At 40.6% G+C, this 11,445-nt stretch overlaps 1 protein-coding gene across 1 annotated transcript; it reads right to left on the reverse strand.

Moving 5' to 3' along the window:
- Positions 1–7,026: 7,026 nt before the first annotated feature.
- Positions 7,027–8,908, reverse strand: msx1a (muscle segment homeobox 1a). Its single transcript, XM_032550459.1, has 2 exons — positions 8,482–8,908; positions 7,027–8,261 (listed from the first exon to the last, which is right to left on the reverse strand). Exons 1-2 carry the CDS (start codon positions 8,906–8,908, stop codon positions 7,843–7,845), a joined length of 846 nt encoding a protein of 281 aa, XP_032406350.1. The 3' UTR covers positions 7,027–7,842.
- Positions 8,909–11,445: the final 2,537 nt, after the last annotated feature.

Below are 11,445 nucleotides of genomic sequence, written 5' to 3' on the forward strand. Positions count from 1 at the left end.
TAGCCCACATGGCCCATTACACAAATTGCTGGTGGAGTCAGTTTCACTAATGCTTAAGCTGCTTTAAAAATGTCTGACCTCAACATATTGGAATAACAGAAATAAATACAAGAGCTAAAACAGTGGCTGTTATCTTCTTCCACCCTAGTGTACTCTACCACCCATCACATTAACCTTTGGTTATCTGATACTAATATTGCTGCAATGGCTAATAACCAAACGTTATTGATATATGTTTGCCTACCCTTTGGACACCTGGAAAAAGCAACCACATAGGTGACATTTATTCTCTGGTTCAGTTAAACACCACACCCCTTCCCAAATCACATACACAAGGATAACAAGATAGCAATAAGCATTGGCTATGCTTCTTAAAATTACTGGCACAGACTGATAGAAATATCAATGACGATTCACTGCATATCCTGATGTGACTTTTCACAATTTAAACGTACATTCAGATCTACTTTTGACCAAATGAGCCATGACTTATTGATTTAAAGGTACACGAAGTGGTGAAATCCTGAGGAGAAGAACGTTTTTTACGACTCTATTACTAAAAACAAGACTAGTTTCAGCTGAGTCAGGTCTTTAACAATAGAAACTATTCAAGGGTCACAGTGTTTGTTCTATAATAACGACTGAATCATCAGTTCACTGATGTCATTTAAAGAAATATACCAACTATTCTAAATATATACTAGTATACTTATATACTATACTAACCAGAACTAGTACTTATCTGATTCAATACTTACATTATTGCTTCTGCTGCTTTGTCTGAGTGGCTTCATTCCTCAATAATTCATGTAAAAATCTTCATTCTGACCCGAGTTTCCATGGTTATGTTTCACCACTGCAGTCTATCCCTTTAGCCAGCTTGGCCTTATGGTTGCTGTAGTAATCACACAGTTGATCCACCTTTTAAGTTAGAATCATGAGAGCTTTCAGGAACAGGTAGAGTTGCAGTCGTGGTCTTCTTTTGGCAGCAGGTTTAAGGTGCTCGGATTGATCAGCAGATGGTGCTAGTCAACCAAGTACCACATTTTTAATGCTTCATTAGCTTAAGACAAGACTTTATTGATTATTAATCCTCTCTGACTATGAACAGTGCCTTGAAAAAGTATTCACATCCTCTTAAGTTTTCCACATTTCATTAATCAACCATAACCTTCAAGGTATCTTGCTTAAATTTTGTTTAGTAGACCAAGACAAAGTGCTGCATAATTGTGAAGCAGATTGAGAAAGATACATGCCCTGTTGACCCTGGTACCTCTAAATAAAATCCAATGAACCCAATTGCCATGAAATGTAATGAGTAAAAAAAAAGAAAAAAATCCATCCATCTATAATTCCTTCTCAGCATAAACACTGTGAAACACGGTAGTGGCAGTAACAGTCTGTGGGGTTTACTATGGGCTGTCAGGTCACCACATGAAGGTAAGGCAAGGCAAGGCAACTTTATTTATATAGCACCTTTCAGCCAAAGACAATTCAAAGTGCTTGTACAAAGAAGTTAAAAACAACATACAACAGAATAAGGTGATACATCCATGTAAGACCTGACAAATTCTGAACACGTTGTAAAAGCACTATATATTTGAATAAAATCATTGTCAAATTTTAGCACTCCAATATTTAGTCTTTTCAAAATATTGATCAGTTCTTCGATACTTTTATCCATATCCGGCAGGCAGTTTGCCATGTTGAAAACTGTTTGATGGAAACAGAAACCGAGTCACATCCGCTCCGTGAAGAATCCCTAGAATCCATCAAACCAATTCTTACTTTGTTCCAAGTAGACCCTGCTTCTGAACCATCATGTCAGAGCTCCTCGCAGCTATAATAAACTGACCCTGAAAGGACTAAACTGTTAGTCAGCACCATGTGGCTTATTGAGAAAACCTGCCCACAGTACGCTCATAAAGCCTAATTGCTGTTCTTATTAATCATAATTATAGGGCAGCACAATGCACCTACTCTTAAAAGCAAAACTAGAACAGAACATTAAAACCGCAGGCGGCCGTGGCGATGTAATGTTCAGGTACTGCACCCAAAAAAAACCCCCCAAATGCTGTGCAATCAGTAATCATTCTCTGCTTTGTTAAAATAAAATTCCCTTGTAAAGAACACATCACAAACTTATTCACATTAAAGTAGCAGCCATGCGGTTTGAGATTCCGATTCTTTTATAGGGCTTTCAGGCAATTTTCCATCACATTTAGCGCTTTTATTGCATTTTTTTAGAGAAGTGTTGCCTCATTAGTGTGCATAAGGAAATGTTTCCCCCAATAGATGACCGGCACATTCTCTACTCTGTTTATAATAATTGTGCTCGTCAGTAAACCAGGCGATTGAGAGGCTGTGTTGTGGTAAACAGTGTTGTCCCCCTGCGTACACTAAATACACCTTATTAGGCTGTTGTTTTATATACTGATAAGGGCTAAGAGTATGTTTTCAGAAAATCCAAGACACTAGTGACAAGACTAAGTGTTCACTTTATCTCGCTGCGGAGCCTTGCTAAAGTCTCCCCCTCTACCGTTTCCACTTTTGGTGACACTATAGCCAAAGGTTCATCTATAATATTGGGATTTTAAGTAAAAAGAATATATGGTTTTGAACGTTCTTATTAAAAATATTAGGCAAAAGAGTGCCATTTGTTGTGTATTTATCCCACTGTACTCTGGTACGCCCAAATAACTTTCAGGGTGATCAAACCGTATTTGGATTAAAGTGGGTGATTAGTTATTCCAGTTTTTTTTGTTGTTTTTTTTAAAGATTTTCCAAAAAATAAAAATAAAAAATCCCACTGTCCTACTACTTTTAGAAGCATTTCTGCACCTGAATCAAATCCTCTCACCTCCTGATGTACCTCCACAGAACAATGCTGCCACCACCATGTTTCACTATGGAAATTGTGTGCTCAGAGGCATAGTGTTATTTTCCCACATTTTATTAGATGAAATGTTACCATTTTGTGTCATCTGACCACAGCATTTTGTTCCATGTGTTTGTCGTGACATACTGGAAGTCAGACTTATGACTTTCTTTGAACAGTAACTTTCCTCTCGCCACTTTTTGATTTTTGGCAGCTTATCAGTTGAGTTTGGACTTTTTCCTCACTTTTCTCTGATGCTTCTAATACAGCACAGCCATACGCCGAACTGGCGGTCATGTGTTTTGTGTTTCAAAGTTTTTTAGAGGGGTTTCATAGCATTTAGCTCTTTCATTGCCATTTACAGTAATGTTGTCTCAATAGCAAAGGACATTATCACGTTGTTCTTATTCTTCTCCCGCTAAAGACATCTTACATGGTTTTGGCTTACATAATGATGAATAATACATTTAAGTTTAATTTAGTGTGAAAAGATTTAACAAATTCATCTTTGAAAGCTTTATTCTTGTCTCTGCTAAGCACAAAAATGACTGAGCAAAGGGTAAGACATGTCAACCTTTCATGGCATGGAGGTCAAGACGGTGCTGCCCTCTAGTGGTATCCTTTACCTAATTTTCTCATCATTGCAGTAAGGTTAAATTTTTGTCAGCCTACATAGACCATCATATCCTATGTAGAATAACTCAAATAGCGTATACACTTGAAATAATAAAACAACTATATTGATTGTGTAATAATGTTTATCAATAATATTATATTCATCCGCTTAAATGAGGTTTCAGCAGCCGAATCACAATCACGCAAAAAAAAAAAAAAAAAAAAAAAAGTAGGTCGATTTACATCTCTTCTTATCTCTTCTTTTCTCTCAGAGCTGACTCCATGGTAAAAACCTACTGCGGTTTTTCATTTCTGAAAAAGTGCGTTGTGATATTGCTGTACATTCCCGTCAAAACGTGAACATCTGGTTTTCTGCAGGAGGCCAGGTTTTATTAGCCTCCTCGCTTTTAGCGGAGAGACATCCGCAAGAAATTGCCGATGATGGCTATCTTTGAGCCATGATTTATCACGTTCATGTGGAGTTATTATTATTATAGGCTGCACGCGGCGCTGGACAGGCATGCAGTTACACGCATGGACATAAACAAGTGAAATTGGCTCACTTTTTTTTTTTTTTTCAATTCAAATGATTTTATTTTTGCATTATAAGTGATTGTATTAGTTATATGGTTTTTATTTTGCTTTTAGGAAATCGTAATGAGATCAAAGAAGGGCTGGTAGTTGCGTGCATTATATGTATAATAATAATAATATGTGTGTTATGTAAATAAAATGAGCCTGTAGTGCACTAGTGGTTCCACATGTGTGTTTACTGCTGCGGTTCTGTTAATCTGCCTGTGGACAGAAGGTGGTGGTGTGGGATCTGCCTTGGAGGATGCCGGTTGTGAACCAGCGAAAGGCCAGTTCTTTAAAGTAATGCTGAAAAAGAAATACCGCTTGTGAGTTCTTATTTTATTTTATTTTATTTTTTTGGGGGATTTTATTGATATTTTTATGTTATTTCGTAAAAGTAAAATCACAAAATATGATTTTACAGTGTAATAAAAATTCGCGAATACGGTTGGTCTTTTCAAAAGTGAAGCCGTTTCGTACCTCCCTGATTCCATTTCGTACTCGTAAAACGACACCTAAACCACTGCTTCTCAATTGCTTTATTTGTTGTTAAGCAGTTGTGATGAATTAAAATATTTTTTCCCAAAAATACTCAAATATCACTTAATCTCACATTTAATGCCGAATTATTTTTCCCCCCGCATAATATGAGACTAAGCATAGCTTATTATGACCGAATTTCAAAGTCTTTGGGGTTATTTCAGTCATAGTGAGTCATGCATGTAATTGTGTACAGTATTAGGCCTAAAAGTGAAAAATTGCTCAGGGATCATTAGATGTTCTTCAATCACAAAATGAGGAAAAAGGTAAATCAACGGCTCATTTGATGAGTTTCTGAAAGAAATATGAGAGCTTGCTTTATTTGTCAGTCTCTTTCAATTATTTTTTTTTACATATAACTCTAAAAAAAAAAACACGGGCTTAGCGGGGAAAACAAGCTTTTGAAAAGACACTCTGGTTACATTTACAAGCTAAACTTGCCCATAATACTCCGTCCATTCAACGGTTAAAGTCGTCTTCTTTTTATAATCATTTATCCAAGATAATAACCTATTTGCCTCCTTTGGGGATCAAGAGGTTTTACCACGGAGTTAAGAGAAACCTCCTGTGATCTTTTCCACGACATAAACAAGCGACTTTTGTTTTGTGTTTGGCCCCTGGCAGAGAGCGGTGGGGGACAAAGGAATGAAAGGCTTCAGAAGAGAGGACCGGTCTCCTTTGGCTCCTTTGTGTCAAGTTTCTGCTCTTTTCAGAAGGAGCGTCCATCCGTGTGATTTGAACTTATTGTCGGGGATTATACGTTAGTTCGTGCCTGCATGCTGGACGAGACGGAGCGGAGGTGATCTGGGGAGCCGAGTCGAAGAAAAATAAAACATTTTTGAGATGAGTCTAAACGATAAATAATGAAAACGAACAAAAGGATTGTACCTGAATAAGTGAAAAGGCTCTTGCCCTGGTTGCTTGCTTTCACCACAGCGCTCTGAGCTGAGCGTGTTGCCCGTCCCAGTCCCCCGTTGACATTTTAGGAATGATAAAAGTTCCGCCTTGCCTGGAGCTACAGCCTCGCTGGAGCCGGCCTCTGTCTGCGGCAGATTGCCTTTGCTCATTACAGCAATTATTTTACTCCAGTTTAACCCCTGCCTGAATGGCAGGAAAGTCCGGAGAAAGCCTTTAAAAGCGCCGCGGAGCGGTCTGTAATCCCCCCACCCCGAACCCTCCTATCTGATCCCTCTCCTCTCATCCCCTGATGGCAGAAAACGACCTTAAGTTTCTGTTCGGATACTTTTCTGCCTGCGTTTACTCCAGGGCGTCAGAAACTCTCCTCCAGACTCACACCGACACATGGCTCAGTCCACCTCATGTTGTAATGAATTGCCACCCGGCTCACTTTACACCCTTAAACGCACGTAATGACAGTCACACGGCGGATTGTTTACGAGCAATTTCCACCCAAGAGAGGCAATTTTCAGAATGTATCTCTGCGGTTTGAAGTCAGCAAAAGTGATTGTCCACCACCCACTCTTCCTCCTGCTTCCATCTGGCGCCTCTAATATCTGGGTTAGGCGATTCAAAGGCGAAAAGAAAAACACGCACAGCTAAGAAAATATCGAGATGTACCGAACGATTGGCTTAAAATCGAACTGACCAGTTTCCCAATCGACCCTGATCGATCAGCAGATCAAATGTTCAATAAATCGAATCCTGCCACCACCATCATTCATTAAACGCATCAAAACTAAGAACATTTTCAGTCCTGAAAATCAGAAAGACTTCCTCTGAAACCTAAATACTCCTAGTGTTCAAGTTCCTTCATTTCAGTTTCAAAACCACTACCTCCAACAGGGGAATGTCGTTTTCTCAATTATACATTATAGGGAAAAAAAGTAATCGGTCAAAATTGGAAGAAACCGAAAAACTGGAATCGGTACAGAAACATTATCGTTGTAACTTGATCGCAGAAAAACATGGAATTTGATTAAATCCACTTCCAAACGACACTGAGATGAGCCGAAACAGAGACCACGACAGGGATCGAATGAGATCAGAAGTTTTCTTTGTGATATTTAAGTAACTCATTTTTTTACATATATCTTGTACTTAATGCACCTTGTTTTCATCTAATATACATTTTCCTGAAGATGTTTAAGTTTGACCAGCGAAAATGAGTCTCATCCTCCAACTTGTCAGATTTACACAAGTCTTTTGTGTAGACAAGTCTTTATAAAAAAGAAAAAGGAAAAAGTTGAAAATTTGCCCTTTTTCACTTCATAACCAGTGAATGTAGACATTGAAAGTCACACGCTTGGAAGAGTTCAGCTTTTTAACCCAAATCTCTTGTTTAAACTCTATAACCCTAAACATAATTTGTTTTCGGTTAAATGGCTCTAAAATATATTTAAAATAGGTTTAAGGAAGACCTTCTGCAGTTAAAATGAAAAAGCGCAATTTAAAACGAAAAACATGGGAAAAAAAGAATAAACAATTTATTGTTAAGTTATGTCACAAATATATTCAGAATATAAATGAGGATTTTTTTTTTTCAAATATACATTACTTTACAGTACACTTTCCCCTTCCAAAATAAGGGAACCAATGAAACAACAGACAGTGCTGTTATTAAAAAAAACAAGAATAAAAACAAACGCTGTGATTCTCCAGATTTTACGGACTAAATGAGACGCTGCGGTTGCGCATTTATATGAAAGTAAAACATGAAAACAAAACAGAAAAACACCGATTCCAAAGCTGTGGAGTTGTTAGTGTAGTTTGACATCAGCTTGTCTTTTTTTAAGCCCAGTCAAAGTTCGTAGGTACAAAAAAAGTATGTCAAGCTGCGCCTTGATCTCTGGGGAAAAAAAGGCTTGTCACCTTTCACCTGGCTGTCATGGACGCCCTGTTTAATGTCCACACTTGACTTTAAGGTCAAAACACGTTTGAAGGTTGCAAGTCGTCTTCCATATTTGCAAAAAAAAAAAAAAAAAAAAAAGGAAAAGAAAAAAAAAATCCATCTTCAGAGAATCTTATCTGACACAAATGACACACACACACTGTGGGAGTTTACTGGCCAGGTCGAAACGGAAGAGAACACAGCGTCGTCAGAGTGGGTCCGTTAGGAGGCCTTGCTCCCACCCTCCCTGACCAGACGCGACACTGACCTCCCCACCTGGATGCTTTTCTCATTTGTCGCATCATTGGTCCAAAAGGGGCCCAATCTCTCTTTAAAACGTAGTCCTGCTGGTGCCCTCTTTCTTTTGAGTGTCCCCCCCTCACCACTGTCAAGCCAGGTGGTACATACTGTATCCCACATGCGCGGCGTACAGTCCCACAGGAGACACCGGCAGCGAGTGCCTCTGGAACGGGTGCGACCCCGCGTAGGACGCCGGAACGTGTGCGCCGAGGGGGAAGGAGATCCCGAAGGCCGGGGGCAACATGGGCTTCGCTGCCATTTTCAGTTTTTCCAGCTCTGCCTCCTGGAGGCGCTTGGCCTTGGCTCTTCTGTTCTGGAACCAGATTTTCACCTGGGTCTCCGTGAGGTTGAGGGAGCTGGAGAACTCCGCGCGCTCCGCGATGGAGAGGTACTGCTTCTGGCGGAACTTCCTCTCCAGGGCCAGCAGCTGGGACGTGGTGAACGGAGTCCGAGGCTTTCTGTTTGTCTTGTGTTTGCGCAGCGGGCAGGCGGGAGGACTCAAGCGTCCTGCAACGACAACAAAGCGACCCGGTTACCAAAATAATAAAAAAATAATAATAATTTAAAAAAACATTTAGTACCTCTTCGAAACTGAACACTTTGCGAAAAAAGAAATTGGGTTGGCACATGCTGGTCTCTTAAATGTACGCGTTAGTTTTACATTATGTGCAATATAAACTCTACCCATGCGTAATTCTCACACCAAGCATTTTTAAGTGGGACTTACGTGGGGGTGTCGGGGAGAAACGTGGACTTTGGATCCACGAAGTCCTCTCTTGACTATCCGGACTCTCGGGTTTAATCAGCACATCGTCGGACATGTTCATAATGTCGCCGACAGAAAACGCAGAGTTCATCGGCAAAGCGGGAACAGAAGCGTCTAGACCGGCGAAGGCGCCCATCCGCGTCCCCTTCGCCAGTGACTGGGACGTCCCGGCCGCGCCGTCCGGAGATGGCACTTCTCTGCTGGGCTTCCTGTCAGCCATCAGCGCCTCCACGCTGAAAGGCAGGATCGCGACTTTGGGCTTCCCGGTCTCCTCTGCGGGGCTCAGGCTGGTCTGCATTTCGCCTCTATTGACGAGCACCGATCGGGGGGAGAGGTCTTCGCTTTTCACACCGGCGGTCAGTGCTGACATGGCGATCGATGGGGCCATACAGGTCCCGACTGTGCGCAAGTAAAATATATATATATATATATATATATAAAAGAGAGACGACTTTTTTTCCAAGTCTCGACTGTGACTGCGAGCCGTGGGAAGAGTTCTGCTAAAGTGACGGCATCCTCATGTTTATGCGGCCAGATTGGAGCGAAGAGCTGTATAATAAAGCAGGCGTGGAGAGAGAGGCGGCCAATCAGCGTGGACAGGGGGCCGGACCGAGTGAGATGTGGGGTTTAAAAAAGAAAAAAAAATCTGACAGAAGAAATATAGCAATATAACCGACTTCAAATGCACGTAAACAAAACAAACTCTTTATGATCCGTGGTTTAAATCAAGAGTAAGAGCTCCCAAATGGCGTTTTAGTCCTAATTATATCCGAGAACAGAAAGAATAAGATTCTTATACTGCTAAAACACACTGTTACATTTTAACCAGTGTGTTTGGACTGACTCCAATCGATGATTCTGCTGTATGTTATGTAAAGACAACTTTAAAATATGCTTGCTCAGCTAAATTACTGTAATTCTACATAGTTGTCGTTTTTGGCACCTGGTTTGTCCTTTTATGTCAAAATTAGGGAGTGAGGCCAAGCTACTTCAATCATAACATGTTAGTGAAAAAGACATAAAACTTTTAAAATCTATTCCAAGAAGTCGCCATTTTTTCTGAAACCAGCAGCTAGAAGGGTCATTTATGGGAGCTAATCAAATTAAGAAGATCAGCTTCTATTCTATTCTATTCATCTAACTAGGTTGACCTTGTCGTTCTTTTTTAGTACTGAAACGTGGACAGATTTCTTGGCACTCTTTGTTAAGACGAATAATAAATTCACATCTTATTGCAGTTGCATCATTGAACACAAAAGGTGTTTACTCTACAGAATTTGGCAAGAAAACAAAATATCACCAAAATTTGATGAGCAAAATTTAACACCAGCAAAAGTTGCAGGTTGCCAAGGTTTGGTTTGGTGTACAATTTCATTTGTCCAATAGGGCAGCCCTTTGGCTAATTTACAAGATTGAAGCACACACCTCCAAATTGTCCAGAGAGCATAGGTTATCTCCCTACTCTTCAGCTCACCAGTGGGAGAAGGTTGATATTGCCTCTGATAAGTCCTGAATAAGTATTAGAGGCATGACCCACTTACAGGTTTTTGGTAGAGATCACCAGATTTTTTTTTTCTTATTGAAATGAAAGAGTTCGGTCCAAGATTTCCTTCTGCATTCTGGTGAGGTTTCCATGGTTACTGGAAGAGAGGCCGCCCCCACAGCATCACAGATCCTCTACTGTGCTAAATTGCGCTTTCTTTTCCACATATCTATTTTCTGCTCTGCGCCAGACAGTCCCGTCAAGAGTTTTGCTGTCTAATAATGCATCATGAAAGTCTACATGTTTACGTTTGTGATGGTAGGGCAGAGAAGTATTTCTGTTCCAATTACTCCCAAACAAATGCATATCATATCCAATTCCCATTAAAGGACACCACAGTGCACAATAATCCTTGGTGAACATTTTTTGATGCAATGCCAGAATAAGTCTGTGGCCAGCCTTCTGTTTTCACTGATCCAGGTGTTTTAAATTTTTTAAATGACTTTTTTAATGACTGCAGGGTATGGACAGTTTTATGCAAGAAGAAATACTGACGTCAGTCTTCCTGGAATAGCATGTACTCATGTCTTTTTCAATTTGAAAGAAGGGATGAAGAAAAATAGGATTTTTACATCTATCTGTCTCTGTCTGTCTGTCTGTCTGTCTATCTGTCTATCTATCTATCTATCTATCTATCTATCTATCTATCTATCTATCTATCTATCTATCTATCTATCTATCTATCTATCTATCTATCTATCTATCTATCTATCTATCTATCTATCTATCTATCTATCTATCTATCTATCTATCTATCTATCTATAACTAACTAAACTCCCTTGCAGTGAAGGCAGGTAGAGTCTTTCTTTTTCTTTTTATTGCATCAGTTCTCAGGCTTTAGCGTCAGCACCGCTAATTACCACGCATAAACAATCTGTCACGATTTGTCAGTCTCTCTAATGGGCAGACAACTTATGTTGTTTTTAGGCGCCAGCAGCGGCCCGGATCAAAGGGCTGCACTTTTAGGGAGACTATTGGGAGAAAGGAAAAAAACAAAAAGAAAAACGTTTTCGCTCGCACCTCCTCCTCCTCCTCTTTCCTTTTCTCCTTCTCCTCCTCTTCCTCTGTCCGCCCTAGCCCAGGGACACTGAGCCATTCAGCCCGAGAAATTAGTCCGCCCTCTGCTGATCACATGCCGCTGCAGTCTATTCAAATGAGCGCCAGAGTCGTGTAGTGTCAGTCTACATGTATATGTGGAGGAAGCTGAGTCGGCGCCCACAGGTTTGCGCGAGCGGCGCAGGCAGCAGCTACGTAATGAAGGATTCCTGGAACTCGCGTAATTACATCGCCACACCGCCGCTGACCCGTGGCTGTGGATGGACGGAGAGCTGCTGGTGCGGCTCTCCGCGGTCAGAGGGACATCTCCCTCCTTTTTGGTGGT

This window comes from Xiphophorus hellerii, chromosome 20, assembly GCF_003331165.1.
Source record: "Xiphophorus hellerii strain 12219 chromosome 20, Xiphophorus_hellerii-4.1, whole genome shotgun sequence".
In the NCBI taxonomy this organism is placed as follows: Eukaryota; Metazoa; Chordata; class Actinopteri; order Cyprinodontiformes; family Poeciliidae; genus Xiphophorus; species Xiphophorus hellerii.